This window comes from Jaculus jaculus, chromosome 6, assembly GCF_020740685.1.
Source record: "Jaculus jaculus isolate mJacJac1 chromosome 6, mJacJac1.mat.Y.cur, whole genome shotgun sequence".
Taxonomy (NCBI): domain Eukaryota; kingdom Metazoa; phylum Chordata; class Mammalia; order Rodentia; family Dipodidae; genus Jaculus; species Jaculus jaculus.
In genome coordinates this window covers 28,146,968-28,169,950 of record NC_059107.1, presented here as the reverse complement: position 1 = coordinate 28,169,950, position 22,983 = coordinate 28,146,968, and the positions used below count along the sequence as shown (strand labels likewise).

The 22,983-nt window shown below is 51.0% G+C and overlaps 1 protein-coding gene across 4 annotated transcripts in view; it reads left to right on the top strand.

The window, feature by feature from the left end:
• The first annotated feature begins 120 nt into the window (after positions 1-120).
• The window catches only part of Sh3pxd2b (SH3 and PX domains 2B), a 107,168-nt gene continuing 84,305 nt past the window's right edge, over positions 121-22,983 (top strand). For 2 of the 4 annotated variants that reach the window (XM_045151544.1, XM_045151542.1), the window contains exon 1: positions 121-233. In XM_045151544.1, coding sequence (XP_045007479.1) covers positions 159-233 — 75 coding nt within the window. In that variant the 5' untranslated portion in view covers positions 121-158. The remainder of the gene's footprint in view (positions 234-22,983) is intronic. The other 2 variants (XM_045151545.1, XM_045151543.1) reach the window with 1 other exon arrangement.

Genomic DNA, 22,983 nt, shown 5'->3' with positions numbered 1-22,983 from the left:
GCGCGGAGAGAGCGCGGAGGGCGGCGGCGGCGGCTGCGGCGGAGGCTCGTGCTCGGTGGCGGCGGCTCGGATCGCGCTCGCCCCCCCCCCTTCCCCCCGGGCTCCCCGCGCGGCGCGTCCCCGACCCTGCGCCCCGCACGGCGCGCGGAGGAGCGGCCATGCCGCCGCGGCGCAGCATCGTGGAGGTGAAGGTGCTGGACGTGCAGAAGCGGCGGGTCCCCAACAAGCATTATGTGAGTCCCTGCCTCCCTGCATCTCCCAACCCCCTCCCCCGTTACCCCCCCTTCCACGAACCCCCTCGGCCGCGCCCCTTCCCCTGGCCGGTTACCATCCCCACCCCACCCCCGGGTCCCCACGCACTCATCCTGCCTCCCCGTGGAAAAGTCGCCCCCCCCCAACACACACACCCAGCCTTGCACCGTGTAGGGGACGGACAGACAGACACGCTGTTCTCTGGCCACCCTTCCCGTCCAGAGACATCCAGGCTGACCTCGCTGACCCACATGAGTCCCTCAGTGAGGATGGCCAGGCTGGCCCCGGGTCCCTGGAGAAGGAGCCTGAGCGTGGACCTCAGGCACTGCATCCACTGGAGTGCCCCACTCCCCCGTCTAACTTTCCTTTAACAAGGCAGGAAAGTTTCCCTAAGAGGCCTCCTCGCTGTAAGCAAGTGCCTTTAACCGCTGAGCCATCTCCCATCTCCAGCTCCCCCCACCTTCTACCCCCCCCCACACACACCCTCTGTAAGAAGAGGATCTTAGGTGGAACTGGCCAGGACCGGGAGGGTGGGGGGTGATGGGTGGGAATGGGTCACTGGCGTCATTTTACAGATGGGAAGGTTGAGGCCTAAAGGATCTGGAACATGCAAAATGGGGTCTGGGGCCCATGGTGACTGGCAGGTGGGAAGTGGCTTCCAGAGCAGTTTGGGGGTGATGTCTGCGCTTCCGGTGGCCCTGGACCACCCAAGAGTTTCTGGGTGGCCAGATAGTGGGTCCGGTTGAGGCCCTGAGAGAGGCCTCCCTCCAGAAGGGAAAAGGGGGATGGTGTCTGGCTGGGAGAAGCCTGGGCTGTAGCTGCACTAGGCGCGGAGAAGTTAACCAGGAAGGAAAAAAAAAAGAGCAGGAGGGAGGGAAAAAAAATCCTAACAAAGAAGTACTGAACAATGACTAGAGAAGGGCGTTGGCTGGCAAAAGGCCGACCAGGGGCCTCCCTGGAAGCCCTCTTAGATCTAATGAAGAGACTCCTCACAAAGCAGACTGGCATGCTTTCCACGAATCCACGAATTGCTCATAAAATTCTGGAAGGAGATAGCGGGGGATCCACTGTGCTGTGTGAGCCTATTGTTATTGGCTAGGCATTCCGATACTCAAGCCCTGAGCCCTGCGCTCCAGAGCTGCTTCCTGGACCTGTGGCATCTTTAAATAGAGTGAAGTTTCCCCTTGCTTCCAGAGCTCGGCTGAAATGTCTTGTTTTGTTTGCCCCTCCCCCGCCACCCTTCTTTCTTTCTCTTCTTTCTTTCCTTCCTTCCTTCCTTCCTTCTTTCTTTCTTTCTTTCTTCTCCTTAATTGTTGCTAATGCTGCCAAATCTTGCTTTCTTGTGGGAGCCTGTTGGGTCGCCTCTTCGGGATGAGCCAGTTTGCAGCCACATGGCAATGGGAGGAAGTCTGAGATCCTCCGTCCACTGGGTTGATGAGCTGGCAAAGCCAGAACAGGCGCAGACGCCCGAGACTGGGCAGGCATCGTCACCCACTCTCTCGTGTCTTGTCTTTGTGTCACGCATTCAGGCGTTTTCTCAAGTGCATTTGACAGAGAAGTAGACTGAAGGGTTAGAAAGGAAAGGACTTGTGCCGGAGGTCACAGGAGTGGGCTTGCAAACCCGGGTCTGTTCTACCCCAGAGATGTTCCTTCCACCAGACCGCGCCACTTCCCGTGTCCTCACAGCGTCCCTGGGCAGTCTTCGCACAGCCCGGTGGGGTCCTGCTCAGGACCACACGTCCCTGCCAGGGTTTTGCAGCTTTTGGGAAGAGGCACCTCCCTGCTTCCAACCACTTGTTAGGGGTGCCCACCGAGACAAGTCTGTGTTGCAACACAGGTTGAACTCAGCTCTTGGCCTCACCGTTTGCTAGCTATATACCCTCTCCGACCCTTGTTTTCCCCATCTGTAAAATGGGAGGATGGTGCCCACCTCCAAGGGACAGTAGCTATGTGAGCAGCAGGAAGAGTTCTGTCACCATTAGCTCACTGCCTGCCAGCCTCATGGTGTCTGTGACCTTCTGATTGGGAAACATGGTGGCTGAGGGGTGTCACCAAGAACGTGTCTCTTTGCATGTGGGTTTAGTCACTGTGTGATTCAGAGGCCCTTTCACCTGCTAGCCTGCTTTTGGGGTTCATCCGATGAATGGAGACCTGACACAAGATCATCTAGCGGGATAAAGAAGTTGGTGTCATGATGGCAAGGGTTCAAAGCTACCAGCAGCAAACAGCACCACCGTTTCTTCACCAAGCCCTACACTCTCTGGAAGGAATGGGCCTGGGGACAGCTGCTGGCCTCCTGGACATTGATGGCCATTTCGTTCCCCCTTTTTTTTAAAATTAGCTATGGATGTATTTTGTATGTAAACGACACATGTTGGCACCGTCCTTTCCCAGGTGTCCCCTTTTCTGAAGTTCTGGAGAGCACATCCACAGGGTAGCTAGACAGTCCTCAATGCTGCACTTCCTGCTCCATTACCTTGAATGGTTGACAGTCCTCTGAATCCCCTCAAGGCTGTTTCTCAACCTCAACGCTGCTGGTATTTGGGGCCAGATCATTCTGCACTGTGATGGTTTGATTTGGGTGTCCCCCATAAACTTATGTGTTCTGAATGCGAGGTCCCCCAGCTGGTGGCACTTTGGGAATTGGAGCCTCCTGAAGGTGTTGAGAGCAGGCTATGGGTGTTATAGCCAGCTTCCCCTTGCCAGTGGTTGGCACACTCCTGCTGCTGTTGTCCAGCCTCTGCTCATGCCATTATTTCCCCCTGCCATCATGGAGCTTCCCCTCGAGTCTGTGAGCCAAAATAAAACCTTTCCTCCCGCACGCTGCTCTTGGTAAGGTGTTTCCCGCCAGCAACACAAAGCGGACCGCCACCAGCTGGCTGCCTGTGTGTTGTACAGTGAGTAATGATATCCCTTCTACCCCAGACACTGTAGCATCCCTCTCTCCAGGGCTGACAGCCAAAACTATGGTCACTTACTGACCTCTTTGTGTCCCCTTGGGGGAGTGTCCTATGACCAAATACCCAAGTCTGGACACTTTGCAAAGTGTAGGAGTTTATTTAACTAACACTTTGGGGGCTGGAAGGCCAGGACTAGGTGCTCTTATAATGACCACTCGGCTGCATCACAGCCCAGTAGGTGACCTCATGCCCTGAGAATGTATAGAGGGAGGCTGGAAGCCAGAGAGGCCATTCCCCACTCTCTTGGAAACTAAGGTCTTGGGAGGACTACCTTAATCCCTTACCAGGGTAGCACACCCAATTACCTAACCACTTCTCAGGAAGCTCCACCTCTTAAAGGGCCCTCCACTTCTCACACCACCACACTGGAGATCAAGTTGCTAACATGTGAAGCTTTGGGGACCTTCGGGCCAACATCACATACGCCTACCCCAATCCGAGCACCATAAGTTGTACTGTGATAGAGGGACCTGGTCACTGTGCCCTCTGATTCGATGCCATCCCTTCTTCTCCACCACTGCTCCATTCACACCAGCTGCTCAGCCCTCAGTTGCCTGGAAGAGACCAACCAGGTCCGAGGTGCAGGGGATGTCATTAGAGAAGTTCTCATGGGACACAGGGCCACCTGTTCCAGCTGTAGTGGTATCTTCTCCAAGGCAGGACTAAAAGCCTCCACCCACAGCCTAGCCACCTTCGCTTGTGGACCGAGCCCAAGGTTCCCGGGGTGGACCCCCACGGGCAAGTTATTGCTAACTTGTGCCCTGCCCATCCAGTCCGAGCCTGGGATGATTGGGAAGCAGTTTTCCAGGGCGACATGCTGGAGCCACCTTCCCTGAATGGGTTGTAAGATCTGTGGGTCTGGTTGGCACCCCCCCCTTCCCAACTCGGAGAGGGACACACGGAACACTTGATTGGAAAATGTCCTGGGCAGGGAGATGGCTAGATTGATGGCTATCAGGGTCAGGGGCTGTCACAAGAGAGCCAGAAAGTTTCACTGTGGTCCAGGCAGGCCCTAGATCATGCCCTCTGCGTGAATTTTGTTGTCACTGTGGCCCGTTATCATAAGTATTTCTTCATTCTGTGCATCTAGTATTTCAGATATGCAGAGGCACAGAGAGTAAAGTTAATGTCTATTACTATTACTAGACCAACTCACCATTAGCTCAGTCTGCTGTTTTTGTTTTGGGTTTTTGTTTTGTTTTGTTTTTATTTTGGGGTTTTTTTTGTTTGTTTGTTTGTTTTTTCGAGGTAGGGTCTCACTCTAGCTCAGGCTGACCTGGAATTCACTATGTAGTCTCAGGCTAGCCTCTAACTCATGGTGATCCTCCTACCTCTGCCTCCCGAGTGCTGGGATTAAAGGCATGGGCCACCACGCCCGGCTCTCAGTCCACTTTTATATTTCCATCACCCCATTTGCTATCAGTATCCCCTATCCCTTAGATTTTGCCTGTTAACATCCTCCTAATCTTCTGTAGTCTACCCTTTTGAGATCTATATTAATACTGTAGCCCTACTTTTTTTTTTTTTAATTTTTGCTCCATTACTCTTCCTCCTGGTCTTGTTTTCAGCCTGAGTCTCTTTATTTACTGATTCTGGAGTTTACGGGACTCCATCCATCCATTCTTAGGTCTCTGCTTCCCTGCGGGATGAGGGTCCCAGGCGTGCATGGCCATGTTCGGCTGTTTTGTGTGGAATCTGAAGATTTGAACTGGGGCCGTTTGAGCCCCCTCCCCCCGCCCCGGCTCTCACGCTTGCATAGGAAGCGCACCTGGCCACTTAGCCGTCTCTTCAGCCCTAGTGCATCCTCACTGCCGAACAACATTCCATCTGGGAATGCTCCCTGTGCCCCAGAGCTCCTAAAGGAGACCCTGGGGGTATTTCCAGGGCTGCTGGATCTCGGGGTTCCAGAGGCTGTGACTAGGTTTCTCTTCCTTGCTCAGTGCTGTATTTGCCACTGTCTTGTTGGAGGTTTGAATTCATGCCAGTCTGCGCGCTGCAAAGTATCGTCCCATGTGGAGCCTACGGTCCTTTCCTACATGCTAGTAAGGTTGAATGGCTATTTTTTTTTAAGTGAAACACTGTGTGTGTGTGTGTGTGTGTGTGTGTGTGTGTGTGTGTGTGTGTGTTTTCGGAGGGGGGTTGGGTTTCCAGGGTAGGATCTCTCTCTAGCCCAAGCTGACCTGGAATTCACTAGGTAGTCTCAGGCTGTCCTGGAACTCACATTGATCCTCCTGCCTCTGCCTCCCAACTGCTGGGATTAAAGGTGTGTGCCACCACGCCCAGTGGGGGTGGGGGGAGCAGGAGGAGGAAGGGGATGGGCACACCGGGCCTGTAGCAGCTGCAAATGAACTCCAGACATATGTGCCACCTTGTGCATCTAGCTTTTTGTGGGTACCGGGGAATCAAACTCAGGTCCTTAAGTTTTGCAGGCAAGAGTCTTAACTGGAACCATCTCTCCAGCCTGACTCAAGCATTTTTTTTATTAAGATTAAACTTACGACTTAAGTCTTCAGCACCTGGCTGGAGGAGGTGTCACTGGGGGCAGATCTGGTCTAGCCCTGAGGTGTGTAAACAGTGAGTGTGAGCTCTGGCTGTTCGTGTTTGCTGGTCGTTGGTGGTGTCCCTCTGCTAGGGATCTGTGGATGTGAGCCAGCTTCTTCTGCTACAATGAACTTCCCCTGGATTCTGTAAGCCTGAAATAAATTCTCACCTCCCGTGAGCTGCTTCTGGTTGGATGTTGGGCCCAGGTAACTGCAACAGACCCCTTTTGTGGAAACCCTCAGGGCAGAGCATCAAATGTCCTGTTAGAGACAGGCCTTGGGGTGGTGGGGAGAGGGGTTAAGGTTTACACCATCATGTAAAGCCTCTCAGCCCAGCGCCAGCTTCTCTTCTGCCATTGTGAAATGAGCAGCATGGCTGCTTCTAAGATAATGGCCATGTGGCTTTGAAGGTACTCACATTCTCCTGGGGGAGAATGCCATGAACGAGCATGTTTCTCAGCGACCCCTTTAATAGTGAACAGGCTACTTTCAAGCTGGGTGGTCTTGCAGAAGTGCCTCCTGGGTGTCTGTAGGATGGGAGGGTTGTGCACTTTCCTGGAGGTGTCCCTGAGTATCCAGTTGTAATTCTAGGCATTCCATGCCGAGCTCAAGCCTTATGTGACAAAAGCTTTCACCTGGGGTACTTGTGACCACCGTGTGGGTCTCTGCTGCTTTCAGTGCAGCTTCCCTCGGGGCGCAGTGGCGCCTCCCCATGTGCTTGTCCACTCAGGAGCCTTCCAAAGAATTCCTGCTCTGGCTGGGTGCCATCTGATAGCCCGGATGGGCCCGTGAGCGCGAGACAGCACCATGTCCGCCTCCTCTGATGGACGTTCTCCCCTCCCCCCCGCCACGTCGTGTCTGCCATGCAGAGGTAGTGTCTCCTTCAGGACCCTTGGGTAGAAATTTTTTTAATTTTATTATTTTTTAATCTTCTCTAATTTAATTTATTTATTTATTTTGAGAGAAATAGACAGATATAGAGAGAGATTGGGCAAGCCAAGGCCTCTAGCCACTGCAAAAGAACTCCAGATGCATGAACCACCTTGTGAGTACTGGGGAATCAAACATGGGTCCTTAGGCTTTGCAGGCAAGTAACTTAACCACTAAGCCACCTTTACAGCCCAAATTTTATCTTTTAAGTATTTATTTCTTTGAGAGAGAGAGAGAAACAATGGCACATGAGGGCCTCTTACCACTGCAAATTAATTCTAGATGCATACACTACTTTGTGCATCTGGCTTTACATGGGTACTGGGGAGTCAAATCTAGGCAAGCAGGCTTTGCAAGCAAGCACTGTTAACCATTAAGCCATCTTCCCAGCCCATGTGTAGCAATTGTTTTAAATATTTTTATTTATTGATTTGAGAAACAGAAAGCAGGAGAGAACGGGCACGCCAGGGCCTTCAGCCACTACAGATGAACTCCACATGCATGCACCTCCTTGTGCATCTGGCTTGTGTGGGTCCTAGGGAATCGAACCTGGGTCCTCTGGCTTTGCAGGCAAACACCTTAACTAATAAGCCATCTCTCCAGCCCAGTGTAGCAATTTTTAAATGCCTGTTGCTTTCTTGTGGCAGAAAAACTCTCTCACTGGACTACCCATCACAGCTGAGCAAGTCACGAGCAGAGGGCTTTTTGTGTGTGTTGAGGGTGTCCTTCAAGGTGCCCTGCTGGGGACCTGTGTCACCTGTGCCCCAGCCTTCCAACCCCCATGCCCCAAGTGCAGGCACTGGGCCCCCCCACACTTGGCAGGCCTTTTCCAAGGGAAGCAACTCAGTTACTTCTCTAGTCTTAAGGTCAGAGGAGGCAGAGGTATCATATCTACCCCCAAACTATTTAAACTGCACTCCAGTACAGGCTTTGGAAGGCAGCTGTGATCACCACTGTAGCACCAGTGCCCCCCACTAGTACCGACTGAGTCTGGGCCATCCTGTGCTTCCGATGAGCAGAGAAAGCATATCATACCACTAGAATCCAAATCCTTACTCTGCCATCTGCCAACTAGGTGACCTCAGGCCAATTGCTTACCCTCTCTGTACCCCAGTGTCCTTCTCTATAAAATAGGGATAATCACATTCTAATGTCATAAGACTAAAGTAAGGATTAAGTGGACCTAGGCTCTGGTCTGGCCCTGATCACAGCAACCTATGGTATCATCAATATATAGTATCACTTATGATAATGAAAAGTTGGGAGCCACTTAACTGCCCATTAATTGAAGATTGAACAATAAAATAATAGAACATATACATGCTGGTTGTCATGAAATTGATAACTATATTCTGCTGTGGGAATACTCTGTAATCACACTGGCTACAAAGAGCATATCTGGGCCCTTTTCACAGATGGCCAGTGGAGAATGGACATGGCTATCCACAAAGACCCAGAAATGGAGCTGATAAAATATGTAGGCCTTTTTTTTTTCTCTGCTTGTCTGCCTTTTTTTTCTGTTTTCCAAATGTTCTGCAGCGAACACACATACCCTGTTTTTAGTAAAAATAAATACCAATGACTGCTCATTTTAAAAACGAAGAGATCATGCCAAGCCCAGGCGACTCCAGCAAGTTCCCCACATCCTGCCGCCCGCCCACCCAGTCGGGTCCCTCCCAGTGGGTCCTCACCCTCTGAGAGTGGGGCCTCCTCCACTCCTGCCACCCAGGGAGGCCCCGCATGTGGCTTCCTAGCTGTGGGCTGAAGAAGCGGGAAGCAGTGAGTGTGAAATGCCAGAGGGAAGGAAGGTCAGGGCGATGTTTTCCAAGTTACCGTGCACCTTGTCCAGGAAGCCCCACGGTGCTTACAGCTGGAGAGGAGGATAGGCAAAGAATTGCAGACCCTGCGATCTGTACTCTGAAGTCACGCATTTAGATGCGTGCCCAACCCCTGTCCCCCCACCCCCTGTGAATTACATCTATCTCAGAGGTGACACACTAGTCACCCAGCACAGCTATTGCACTTCCAGAAAAGGATCGGACTAGGACCTCACCAGTGAGTGGGGCCTTCCCATCTGTGACACTTGTAACCTGGTTGCAAAATATGTATTCTGGAGCCGGGCGTGGTGGCGCACACCTTTAATCCCAGCACTTGGGAGGCAGAGGTAGGAGGATCACCGAGAGTTCGAGGCCACCCTGAGACTACATAGTTAATTCCAGGTCAGCCTGTACCAGAGTGAGACCCTACCTCGAAAAACCAAAAAAAAAAAAAAAAAAAATATGTATTCTGGCCAGGCATGGTGGTGCATGCCTTTAATCCCAGCACTTGGGAGGCAGAGGCAGGAGGATGACTGAGTTCAAGACCAGTTGAGACTACAAAGTGAATTCCAGGTCAGCCTGGGCTACAGTGAAACCCTACAAAAAAAAAAAAAAAAAAAAGACAACAAACTATATATGTATTCTTTTTCTTGGAAGAAAACTTGTAGCAAACCACCTGTCATCTTGTGACTTGGTTGTCCTCTTTCCTGTGGAGATGAAGGGTACTGCAGGAAGTGAAGGGGACAGTCCTTGAGCAGCCTGCTGACCCATCCGGTGGGCCCGGCAGTGAGGTGGCAAAGGAAAAAGGTGAGGCTTGTTAGGAAGGTCGTGTGCTGTGTGGTCCGGAACTGGGTTCTAGTGCTGTCTTTTACTCTCTCTTTACCACGGCTTTGTGGGGTGATTGGGTAAGCTGTGGTGGTCTGCATGTGGATTGACCCCCCCACAGCCTCATGTGTCTGCGATTAAGCCTCGCACTTCATCCCCTTGCCAGAAGGAGTGCGTCCCTGGGGGCGGACCTTGAGGTTTATTATCCAGCCCACTGGGTGTTCAGAGCTAGCTCACCATTAAGGCTGCTTCCCCGCAGATGGGACAAGATGTGATGCCCAGCCTCTGCTTTGCTGTAATGAAACTCCCCCTCGAGATTGTAAGCCTGGAATAAGCCCTTTCCTTTCATGAGTGGCTTCAGGGGGGGTGTTTTGTCTAAGCAATAAAAAAGGTAACGTGCCTGGGGGTGTGGATTGCTGGGCCTCATGGGGTGCTGGAGTTCCCTGGCCTGGGGTAGTGCCCTAAAGCTCAGGTTCTGTGCCCCTTTCCCTGGACCCCTGGGTGGTGGAATTGGCCAAACTCTGCCTGTAGCTGGCATCCCTTGCCCCCTGGCATGACATGGGAGCCAGGTATGGGGCAGCCAGGGGGCTCAGTGGCTCAGTATTCGATCTATGGGCCAGTGAGGAGCGGCTGCCCAACCCCAGGATGCTGTCTCTTTAGGGAACCTGCAGGCCCAGCTTTACCACAAGTCAAGTTCCCAGTGCCCTGTTCTCCTAGCCACAAGCCAGCCCCCACCCCCTTGCTCGCTGGCACAGACGCATGCTTTAGGTAGACCCTTGTCCAGCCTCAGCCTGGTTCTTTCACACAGGAGGAAGGGGCCCGAGGGCTCAGAGCTCCACCGTCCGCCTCTGCTGCGCAGTCTCAAGCCATCCGCACTCAGCAAATGACAATACAATATGCGCAGTACGATACGAAGTCCAAAAGCACAGTATCTGGGGCATCCTGTTACTAAGCAGTGATTCATCACTTAGTCCAGCTTCAAATTTCACTGGGCACTGTACTTCCTACAGTGTTACCTGAACCGCCACTCGGAACATGCGATGCCCTCAGAAGGCTTTCCCCTTGAGAATCCATGCCGGTCCCTGCAGGGGCAGGGTACATGTCAATACGGGAGTGAGGCTTGGATAAGCTAAAGGAGTAGTGAGACCTTCCCAGAGAAAGAGGACACGCAGACAGGTGGCCTGCAGTTGGTCTGGAACCTGGAGAATGAACAGAGGACTGTGATGTGGCCACTGGCCTTGGCCTTGGCAAGAGCAAGTGCTGCGGAAGTGACCGGAAGCTAATCTCCAGGCGTGGGAGGGTGTGGCCTAGCAGGTAAGGGGAAAGGATGTCAGGCAGTAAACCGGAGACAGAGGCGTGGACACGCTGGTGTGCAGTGAGTGTGCAACAGCGGAGAGCTATGCGGCATGGAGGTGGAGGTTATGGGTAAGGGGAGAAGCTGGGGGCCTCATATGGCATTCACCACCAAGCAGCTGAGAAGAGCTGGTTCTGAAGACCTTCAGCCTGCTGTCCCAGGATCACAAAGAGGGAAGAGCACACACATCCATGGGCTGGGTGCCATGCAGTGGGGGTTTGGATGAAGTGTGCCCCCATAGGCTCGTGTGTTTCGAATACTTGTCCCCAGTTGGCAGATCCTTTGGGAGGTGGAGCCTTGCTGGAGGAGATGTCACTTGATGGTGGTGGGGGGAGACCTTGGGGTTGATCAGAACACCCCATTGCATGTTCACTAGGTAGCCCATTGTTAACTGCTGCCTCCCAGCTGATGTGACAAGGGGTCACCCCCAGCCTCTGCTCTGCCATGGTTTCTCCACCATGATGAAACTTCCCCTGGAAACTATAAGCTGAGTAAATCTATTCCTCTCATGAGCAATCACGATCAGGTGTTTGGTCCCAGGAACGATAAGGTGGCTGCGCCCACAGTACGTGCGGACTGCAGCACTGAGTTGGGGTCGCCAGGGGATTCTGACCTTCTTGTGGTGTATTCCAGTAACTCTAAGCCTGTTTCACGCTCAGTATTTCATAATAGTTTTAATCACTAATTAGGATGGATTCTAGGGTCTCATAGTCTGTGTTACTGATTCTGTCCAGCAGTGCTATGGAATAGGGAGTTAGCAGTCTAGATTCTTGGGTTGCAAATGACAGAAACAGACCTGGCCACCATACGCCAGAGAATCAACTGGAAGGATCTGCAGAAGTAGGAGATGCTTAGCACCCAGTCTTGGGACGAGCAAGCACGGGCAGCTGGAGCCATCCATGGAGTGGCCTCAGGGTGGCACCAGGGCAGGTCTGTGCTCCATCATTCCCATACCTTTAAGAGGGAGTCTGGTTGGCTCAGATCCCGTGGTCATCTGCGGGTGGAAACAAGATGTCTTGATTGACAGTCCCACTGATACTCAGGTAGTAGACAGCGAAGGTCAAAGCAGATTGAGAGTGCTGGAGCTAGAAGGTGGTATGGAGCCTGGGAAGGGGAAACCGTAGGTGTGTGCCATGTGGTACTGTGACAACCTGCTTTTTACCTGTGGGAAACCAAGGTTTGGAAAGGTGAAGCAGCTTTCCCAGGCTCACACTTGCCTCTCCTCCCCATCACTGACTGGGAATTGGGGTACCAGCAGCTCTCCACCTCATATCGGAGGGGCGACACTGCCTTAAAGCACACAAGGCTCGTGTGTTCAATTCTGCTTAATTAAGCAGGATTGCATGGACTTCTGCCATTCTGCTGGCCTAGAAGCCAGACCCTATATGGTGGCGTCACTGTTTCCCCCTTCCTGGCCAAGGTGTGAATCAGCAGCCTGTGGCTTTGGGCCACTCTTGGCTTCCAGTCAGTTTCACAGATGTGAGCTGTTGTCTGCCCCGGGCCAACTCTGACCCAGAGCTGGAGAGAGGCCATAATGACCAGGCACCATCCTGTCCTCAGAGGGGTCACCTGTGCCCTACTGCATCAGTGATGGATGGGACAGAGAGGACAGGGCAGGCGTCAGAGTCCTTGGCTGCCTGGACAAAGACGGTTAGGTGAAGTCCAACAGGAGTGGTGCTGGGGCCGGTGGACAAGGCAAAGCCAGAGGCAGAGGGTCCCGCAGGGGCTCGAGATTGAAGGGGTACCTTACGTATCATCTCTCACACACCTCTACTGAAGCTGAGCATCTCCTGTGGTGGCTTTATTACCCACTGACATCTGTCATTTTCCATCTCATACGATTGTTCCCTGGTCCTTAGAGATGATTTATACTCTTCACTGCTTCAAAATCATAGTTATCCATGATTTTGACACAGCCTGTCTAGATTAACCACACATCAGAAAACCTGCTTTTGGCCGGGCGTGGTGGCGCACGCCTTTAATCCCAGCACTCGGGAGGCAGAGCTAGGAGGATCGCTGTGAGTTCGAGGCCACCCTGAGACTACAGAGTGAATTCCAGGTCAGCCTGGGATACAGTGAGACCCTACCTCAGAAAACCAAAAAGAAAGAAAGAAAGAAAGAAAGAAAGAAAGAAAGAAAGAAAGAAAGAAAGAAAGAAAGAAAGAAAGAAAGAAAGAAAACCTGCTTTCAGTCAATGAGGAGGTCCAGTTCATTAAAACCAAGCTTTTTGTTGTTATTTTATTTTATTTTTATTTATTTTGTTGTTGTTGTTGTTTTTGTTTTTCGAGGTAGGGTCTCGCTCTAGCCCAGGCTAACCTGGAATTTACTATGTAGCCTCAGGGTGACCTCAAACTCACAGCGATCCTACTACCTGTGCCTCCCGAGTGCTGGGACTAAAGGTATGTGCCACCATGCCTGGCTTATTTTATTATTTTAATAAAAGTCTACATATATCCACTGTTTAGCTTTTTGTATTTTTATTTTCTGAGCAAAGAGAGACAGAGAGAAAAGCAGGTAGAAGGAGAGTGAGTACAGGGACAGCAGGGCCTCCTGCCACTGCAAACAAGCTTCAGAAGCACGTGTCACGTTGTGTATCTGGCTTTACGTGGGTATTGGGCACTTGAACCTGGGCCATCAGGCTTTACCAGCTAGTGCCTTTAACCATTAAACTGTCTCTCTAGACCCACAGTTTTGCTTTTTATTTTAATAACTGCCCTCCGGTTTACTTTATTTGGAATCCTATGTGCTTTATTGATTTTTAAATCAGTTTTGAGAAGAGGGCTATAGATTTCATGAGATTGCCCAAAGGGTCCACAGCTCTGTAAAAGGTTGAACCATCCCTGGGTAGACGGTTCAGAGGTTGGAAACCAGATGGCATGGACTCGGCCTGGCTGTCTCAGTGCCGGGCTCTGTTGCCTCAAGGAAGTGGTTTTCCCTCTCTGTTCCTGTTTCCTCTTCTGAGAAACGAGGGTGGGATGGTGTCTGCTGTGGCTTAGTCATGTGAAGGGCTAGCGCAGTTCCTGGTGTGTGCAGAAATGCTGAGTAAATGATTTCCTGTGGTTATTATCCTCCCCACCCCCGGCGTCATTTTTTTTTTTTTTATTTTCAACCAGCAATCCCAAGTAGACACAGCCTGTCTGGATTAACCACACATCCAGAAGCCTGCTGTCAATCAACGAGGAGGGCCAGTTCATTAAAGTTAAAACTAAAGCATTTCCTTGGTGGCTGACCTATTAAGCTATTCAGAAAGGTGAGAGTTAAATCAGTGTTCAAAATAGCCCTAAATGTTTATCACTGGAACATGGATAAGTATCTGTGGACCATGAAACGACCTTTAAAAAAAATGGTCTGTTCAAAAGTTTTTAGTCAAATAGAGAAATGTTCACCACATAATGCAAGTGTGTAAACAGTTGTTCCTCTGTGTCCATATTTCTGCATCTGTCCACACAGACTGAACAAACCATGGATTAAAAACACTTAGGGGGGCTGGAGAGATGGCTTAGTGGTTAAGCGCTTGCCTGTGAAGCCTAAGGACCCTGGTTCGAGGCTTGATTCCCCAGGATCCATGTTAGCCAGATGCACAAGGGGGCGCACGCATCTGGAGTTCATTTGCAGTGGCTGGAGGCCCCCTCTATATATATCTGCCCTCTTTCTATATAGCTGCCTCTTTCTCTCTGTCTGCCACTCTCAAATAAACAAATAAAATAAATAAATAAAATAAAAATAAATAAAAACACTTGGGGGGGAGAAATGTTCCCCATTACTGACATGGTATTTGCTGTTTCTCCTTAAAAAGAAGCCACTAAGAAAACTTGGCATGGTGGTCCATGCCTTAATCCCAGCACTAGGAGACAGAGGTAGGAGTATCGCTGTGAGTTCAAGGCCACCTTGCAACTACATAGTGAATTCCAGGTCAGCCTGGGCTAGATCAAGACCCTACCTTAAAAAAAATGATTTCTTTGATAGCAAAGGGATCTAAAGGGCTAGTGAGATGGCTCAGTGGTTAAAGGCACTTGCTTACAAAGCCTGACAGCCCAGGTTTGATTTCCCAGTACCCTCGTAAAGCCAGATGCACAAAGTGGTGCATGTGCCTAGAGTTTGTTTGCAGTGGCAGGAAACCTTGGAATGCCCATACTCTCTCTGTGTTGGTCTCTCTCCCTCTCTCTCTCTCTCTCTCTCTCTCTCTCTCAAATAAATAAAAATATATTTTAAAAAATAGAAAGAAAAAGGGTCTGGGAGCTAGAGAGATGGTTCAGCAGTTCAGTGAACTTCCTGCACAAGCATGAGAGCCTGCAGAGACCTGAGACCACCTAGGTTCAAATCTCCAGATCCTACAACTAGGCCTGGCCTGCAACCCCAGTCCCCAAAGGAGAGTAGAGATCAAGGAATCACCTGGGCTTGCAGAAAAAGAGCAAGCTCCAGTATCCATAAGAGACTCCTGCTCAAAATGGGAACAGGGGGGCTGGAGAGATGGCTTAGCAGTTAAGGTGTTTGCCTGCAAAGCCAAAGGATCCCAGTTCGATTCTGTAGGACCCACATAAGCCAGATGCACAAGGGGGCGCACGCATCTGGAGCTCATTTGCAGTGGCTAGAGGCCCTGGTGTGCCCATTCTCTCTCTCTCTGCCTCTTTCTCCCAAATACATACATACATAAATTTTTCTTTTAAAAAAAAAAGGGAACAGGGCTGGAGAGATGGCTTAGCGGTTAAGCGCTTGCCTGTGAAGCCTAAGGACCCCGGTTCGAGGCTCGGTTCCCCAGGTCCCACGTTAGCCAGATGCACAAGGGAGCGCACGCGTCTGGAGTTCGTTTGCAGAGGCTGGAAGCCCTGGCGCGCCCATTCTCTCTCTCTCCCTCTATCTGTCTTTCTCTCTGTGTCTGTCGCTCTCAAATAAATAAATAAATAATTTTTTAAAAAAAGGGAACAGGAAAAAGAGCAATGGAGTTGGACACCTGATGTTCTACTCCAACCACTGCAGGAGAACACATGGGACACCGCAGGGGTACATACATGTGTACCACACACACATGCAGACATCACACATGCACACACCACACACATGCATACACCACACACATGCATGTATACATACATCACACATACACACACACAACACACTACACCAACAAAGAAAATAAAAGTTTGGGGGAAAGTACAGGGTCTCCTCCTCACCGCAGAATAGAACAACAGGAAGCATGTACTCCCGACCCTGGGCATGTTGTCTAAAATCAATGACAGTAAATTGTATCGTTTTTATTATCTTACTCTTCCCAGGAGAGTAAAAGATAGTGTAAGGTGACACAAAAGTCCATATGAAGCCCTAGTTGGGTCCAGGGCATTAGTCTCCACCAGAATAAGAGCCCAGTAAAGCAGGGCACAGGTGACCAAGGGTATCCACAGAATCTGGCACTGGACAACCAATAACAACACTTCATATGGGAAAAGTGGTTTCCTGGCATGGCTCAGTTGGAAGCCCATTCAGATAGTCCTTCCCCTTCACCCAGAGCAGGACCTGGCCAGTAATACGTCCGTGTTCATTAAATATGAATCCATGGTATTTGCTGTTTTTTCTTAAAAAGGAATCCCCAAAAGACCTTGTGAAAAATAAGAATTATCTTAAATGCTCTAGGTATTTGTCAGGTTTCCATCACTGCAGCAAAATACCTGAGGCTCAGTAACTTAAAAAGAAAAGAGGTTTATTTCGTGCACAGTGTGGACGTGCAAAAAAAAAAAAAAATGCAGATAGCTTGGTACAAGTGCCATGATGCCCTTCCAGCTGCATGCTGCCCTGGTGGGTGGTTGAGAAGGCCACGTGTCCTGACCAGAAGCCCAAGAGTGAAGATTTGTTCTGATTTGTTCTTTCTAATAGAGTTAACATCTCCTGGTGGGAGATCCCACCTCTTAAAGGCCCCGCCTTCTCTCTAGCAGCTCATGGGCGACTAAGCTTCTAACCCACGAACCCCTTGGAGACATCCACAGTGTGGTGTTGTAGAAAGACCCTTATCTGGTATACCAAGGGCAGGAAGCTAGCAAGCAGCCTGCACCCCCGAGGTTGGGCTGTGTGGCAGGGGAGAGGCTGGCAAGGGGCCTTTGTGAGAGTCAACTGCAAGTTCTTACGCCACTGCCCTCCTCTTACCCCCATGCCTTCCCAGCCACCCTGGCTTGCATCTCCTCTTGGATGCCCTGCAGGCCCCATTGCTATCCAGGTTTCAGGAGGTGCCAGGCTTCTGGGAGCTCCTTGTCCCACCCTCACCCCATGATCCGAGCCTCTAGGCGCATTTCTGTGACCCACGGACTCACTGTAGTGAAGGTGGAGGGAGTGGGGGAAACAGCAGTCATCCTTTATCAAGCACCTACTGTGTGCCGGCGTCACACTTGTGGCTTGGCACACAGTCAGCTAGTCATCACCCCATTTTACAGAGGAGGAATCGAGGCTGAGGTAGGAGGTACCCTGCATTGGCACTGGTCAAGCAGGCACTTCTGAGGCCTGGGCAGCCTTCAAGGTCTTAGCAGCCCCAGTGCCCGCCCTGGAGATGTTCCTAGAAAGCCAGCCTTCAGGTTGCTTTCCCAAACCCACGCCGCCGCGCCAGCACCTCTGTTTGCCATTGGAAAATTCCCATGCCGCCCCGGGCCAGATGTGTGCGCCGAGATGTGACTTGGCAGCTCGAGGCCTGACCGGAGCCACAGGCCCAGGCCAGCGGGGTTTCCGTGCCTTCAGTGTCTTGGTCGAGCGCCTTGCCTGGCCAGCCCAGCGACAGTTCCTGCCCCTGCCTGCGGGCCAACACCCCATACAAGGAGACATGGACCGGGGCGGGGGCAGCCCCAGCTATACGTGCACTCAAAGGTCTGGGGGTCCCCCTTGCCCACTCTCTGAAACCTGGCTGGCACAGCAGAATTTGAGGTCAGCCAGGTGTGGGTTCCATCAGGTTGTTTCTGCCACCTCAGGGGCACTGGCTAGGACCCCCCCCCCCCCCAATCCAGCCCTCAGTCAGCTCTCACAGTGAGTCACAAAGTCAACAGCAACTTCAAGGCTATGGAGCTGAGAGTTATAACTGAGGTCTCTAAAGCTTGGTTTCATTTAGATTTTAGATTTTTGTTTTTAATTTTTATTTATTTTTATTTATTTATTTGACATAGAAAAAGGGGGGAGAGAGAGAGAGAACGGGCGTGCCAGGGCCTCCAGCCACTGCAAATGAACTCCAGACACGTGCGCCCCCTTGTGCATCTGGCTAACGTGGGTCCTGGAGAATCAAACCTGGGTCCTTTGGCTTTGCAGGCAAATACCTTAACCACTAAGCCATCCCTCCAGCCCTCATTTAGCTTTGAACATATTAAGGTATAATACTATTCATCTTGACTTGATGTGTCAATGCAGTAAAGTCCTTTTTAGGCCAGAGAGGTATAGCCTATATCCCCAGCCCTTAGGAGGTAAAGGCAAGAGGATCAGGAATTTAAGGTCAACCTTTGCTACACAGTGAGTTCAAGATCAACCTGAACTAAGTGAAACCTTATCTGGAGAGATGGCTCAGGAGTTAAAGGTGCTTGTTTGTAAAGCCTGGTGGCCTGGGTTCAATTCTCTTGTATCCATATAAAACCAGATATATGAAATGGCTCACTGGAAATTGTTTGCAGTTGCAGGAGGCCCTGGTTTGTCCATATACACTATCTGTATCTCTCTCAAATAAATAAAAATATTTTGTGGGGCTGGAGTGATGGCTTAGAAGTTAAGGCACTTGCCTGAGAAGCCTAAGGACCGAGGTGCAACTCCCCAGAAGCACATGGTTGCATGCATCTGGAGCTCGATTGCAGTGGCTGGAGGCCCTGGCATGTCCATTTTTTCTCTCTCTCCCTGTCTCTGTCTCAAACAAATAAATAAGTAAATATTTTAAAATACAGGTTCCCTTCCTTGGTCTGGTGTCCCATGAGATCCTGTGCTGTGGCGGTTCTAGTCAGGACCCCCCACAAGCAACCCAAAGTTCCACGCCTGCCTCCCGTCCTGTCGTCTTAAGCAGCAATGGGATGAGACTCCCTTGGCAAGTTAAATGGCAGGGGCGGGGGAGGGGTGTTCTCTTGTCCTTCTACTGTCCACTCTCTCCAGAGCAGCCCTGGGTGGACGTGCATGGACTCCTCAGCCCAATGCCCGCTTTCTTCTCCTAACAAAGCAACCCTGTTCTGCACACTGCTGGTACAAGAGCCATTCAGTCTGCCCTCTCCAGGGCACTGTGACTGTCCAGGCCTCAGAGCCTGACTGGAACTCTCTTTGGGCTTTTTGTCTCTGTCTTACACACGCGCACACACACACACACACACACACACACACACACACACACACACACACTTCCTGAAAGCCTGCTGTCACCAAGCAATGAGTGGATGGTGGTAAGACAGACTCGGTCCTCTGTTGTTGGAGCCCTCCATGGAATTGGGGAGGGGGGACAGCTGTGCACACATAGCCGAGTGCCCACAGGAACCAGTGCTGAGAGGGTGGCCTGGCATTGGGGGAACCCAGGAAATGGCAAACTGCCTGGCAAGGCTTCTAGTGGGCCAGGCAGGTGGAAGAGAAGAAATGCCCCCAAGAGAGGCAGTGGCATGTGCCACAGTGGGAGAAGGGGGTAGCAGACCTTCCCTCCACACACACCTCCTCTACCTTCTGATGGTCACGACCTTCTTCATGGTAACCCCAAGCCCCCCCAAGCCTTGGAAGGGAGACTGTTACCCAACAAGTCTCTGTGACTGCCAACGCATGAATGAACTGAGGAATCTAAGAAGCCTCTGCCTCTCTCGGCCTCCAACTTTAACCTCTGTCTTTCCCTCCATCTTCCCCCATCCTCCTGGCTAACACCTGCACACAGGTGTGACCAGACCCTTAGTCCGTGGTTGCCCTTATGCCCAGAGTGCAGTCTGGACCCAGCTCTGAATCTTGGACCTCTTGAATGATGCTGAACACCGCAGGCGCTTGTGTTTGGGCCCCATCCAACCACACACTTAATTGGAAAAAAAAAAAGAAAGAAAGAAAGAAAAATTGGCAGGCTGCCATCCCCTGTGTCTGTTGCCCTGGCGCCTGTGTTTGCTGATACCTGCTGCTGCCTGAGGCCTCGGGAAACTGGGAGAGGGGACTTCCGAGGTGCTGGGATCTGATCTCACCTTGTCCCCTCCCCAGCTGCTTGACCTCGGGCACGTTCGTGTTTCCTCTTGTCCTGTCCTACCCAAAGTGACCCCACCTCTCCGGCAGGTGGACATGCTGGCACCTAGGGCAGGATGCTGTCTGGCCTGCACTTTGGCCTGCCTGTTCCTAGGTCCCAGCACTCCCTCCCAGCACCCAGTATTTACTCCGTAGCACCCAACGTTCATACTTAGTACCCAGCACTTTTTCCTGGCACCCAGCACTCCCTCCTAGCACTGAGGATTCATTCCTAGCACTGAGCACTTCCACAATACCGAGCACTTTTTCCTAGTATACTGTTCTTCCCCCAGCACCCAGCACTTCCCCCTAGCATCCAGCACTCCCTTCTATCACCCTGCACGCCCCTTTAACACCCAGCACTGCCTCCTGGCATTCTCGGCAACACCCCTTTCCTCCAGGAGTAAAGGGAATGTGCTTCCAGTTGAAAGAGAAATCCACGTGTCTCAGCACTTCCTGTAGCAAGGTTGCTATGGGGTGTTGGGAAATCAAACAAACTGCAGCATCGCAGTTTCAAAGAGGGCTGGAGGCAGTGACCTACATAGGCCAGATGTTGAGCAGACAGCTGGAGAGAGTCGGCAGATTGGAACCAAATGGAACTTGGGGTCTCTGGAGGAGATGCGCGATCATGTTTCCTATTAGTTCAGGCCTGAGCTTGCCAACTACCAACTAGCTCACTCCCTTGCTCTCTGGTCCTCTGCCCTTTCTTCCCTGTCTTTTCTTTCTTTCTACCACTTCCTCCTACATTCTTTTCCTTTCTTCCTTCCTTCCTTTTTTCTTTCTTCTCTGTCCCCCGGGTCCCCTCTCTCTGCCTCTTTCTTCGCTGTCCCTCTCTCCTAGCCTCACCCTCTCCGAGTCCCCTCGCCCAGGACTACCCAGTCCACCTTGGGTTCCGGTGGCCAGGGCAGCCCGCCGCTAAAGCAGGGTTCTGGAGCCCAGCCAGTCATTAGCCAGGGTGAGAGTTTAAGGGGGGAATCTCACCCATCCACCTTCCAGAGATGCTACTGAAGTCTGAAGATTCCTAACGGCTCTCAGACATGCTCCCCAAAGCTCCCCTCAGGAAGTGGGCTTATCTGGATCATCTTGAGTCATTTTTATTGATAAATTAATTGCATGCATTTATGAGGTATAGTATATTTTGATACTTGGTATCGCTGTGTTATGAGCACATTGGTAATTGGTGTCTCTCTCACTTGAAGTGTTTATTCTCTGAAAAGCCTTTCTTGTCACTGGTTTGCAACATACAGGGAATTGCTGTTAACCATAGTCGAGATACCATAGAAAACCAGAACTCACTCATTCCATCTGACTGTAGCATTGACCCCTCCACCAACTCCCTCCCCCTTTGCCACTTTCCCTTCCCGGCCTCTGGGCACCCTCATTTTTTTTTTTTTTTTTTTTTTGTTGTTCATTTTTATTTATTTGAGAGCAACAGACAGAGAGAGAAAGAGGCAGAGAGAGAGGAGAGAGAGAATGGGCGCGCCAGGGCCTCCAGCCACTGCAAACGAACTCCAGACGTGTGTGCCCCCTTGTGCATCTGGCTAACGTGGGACCTGGGGAACCGAGCCTCGAACCGGGGTCCTTAGGCTTCACAGGCAAGCGCTTAACCCCTAAGCCACCTCTCCAGCCCTGGGCACCCTCATTCTTGTCCTCCTGGCTCACTTAGCAGAGTAGCTTCAGGGCTGAGGATGCCCAAGCTTGCTTTGGAAAAGCAGGTCCTGTTCGTTATCCTTGGCCGAGGCCTGTGAGCCGAAGCCCCCCGCCCCTCAGTGTGCAGTCTTTCCTCCTCCCTCCAGCAAAAAAGGGCTGAGTTCTGGGAGCAAGACCAGCATTCCAGAGGGAGAGCCACCCCTCCCCCCCAGCCCAGCCCCTTCCGAGGGCTTCTGGTTTCAAACCTCCTCCCCACTGGCTGTGTAGGCTTGGACATGTCCCTCCTTTCTCTGGCCTGCTATCCTTAACTCTAGAATAAAAGGTGGCCTAGAGGGGGCTTTCATACATGAAAGTCTCAGAAACTCCTACTGTCTGCAATGATCCCAGGCCCCGTCTACAGGCTCCACTAACAGTTACCTGTGGCTCCTTGGGCCCCAGTGTCTAACAGTTTGGCCTCCAAGCTGCTAATTACACCTTTCAGAAGGGCTAAAAGTGGCACGATGCTATGGAAACCAGGGTGGACAGCCCGCAGGCCCACCCATTTGGCCACTATAAGGTCCTGGGGCTTCTTGGAGGCCAATTGGACAGCTGACCTTCTAAGAGCTGTGTAGATTTTCAGTTCCCTGGGCAAGCCCAGAGGAACGCAAGGAACTTACAAGGACATTTGAGGTCCCTGAAGCAGAAGGAACCCACAGGTGAAAATGTAACATCAATGAAGCTATTCTGTCTCCTTTTTTATGAAGGGATTGATCTAGATGAAGGATGTCCAGGTTGGATGTAGCCTAACATGCATTTCACTATTCTATCTGCCCCTGTGGCAGACACTGCCAGTGGATCACAGAGCTACATCTTGCCCATCTCACCATTCTGTCTGCCCCTGTGGCTCCAATCCCACTTGAGCCCTTTCTGTAGATATTTCCAGATCATCCACCAGCAAGGAGGAACCAGGGAAGAGCTTAAGATCTCAGACATGATGTAGTCCAGTTTTTGTTTTCAATTTAATTAGTGTATTTGAGAGAGTGAGAAAGAGAGAGAGAGAGGGAAAGAAAACTCCCTGTACTGCATAGTCCTAATACATGAGTTCTCTTTGTCACTCTAGTTACTTTTAAAGGAAAACTTTAGCTGCCTACCATAAATAGAAAACTGGGAACACTTGTTAGAACTAAAAGAACATGAAACTAAAAGAAAGAAGAAACTCGAGTGTTAAATTCCTCCTGGTTAATGTGGACTGCTCTGAGATTATTGGCCCTTCATTTATGAAAGGGGACCAACAAATGTTGTAAAGAATGTAAAAGAATAAGTAGAGCATCCCCTCCCTCTCTCCCCTTCTTTCTCTCTCTCTCTCTCTCTCAAATAAATAATTAAATATTTTTTAAGTAAAAAGAATAAGTAAATAAAAACTAGGCATGATGGTGCACTTCTTTAATCTCGGCACTTGGGAGACAGGTAGGGGACCACCATGAGTTCGAGGCCAC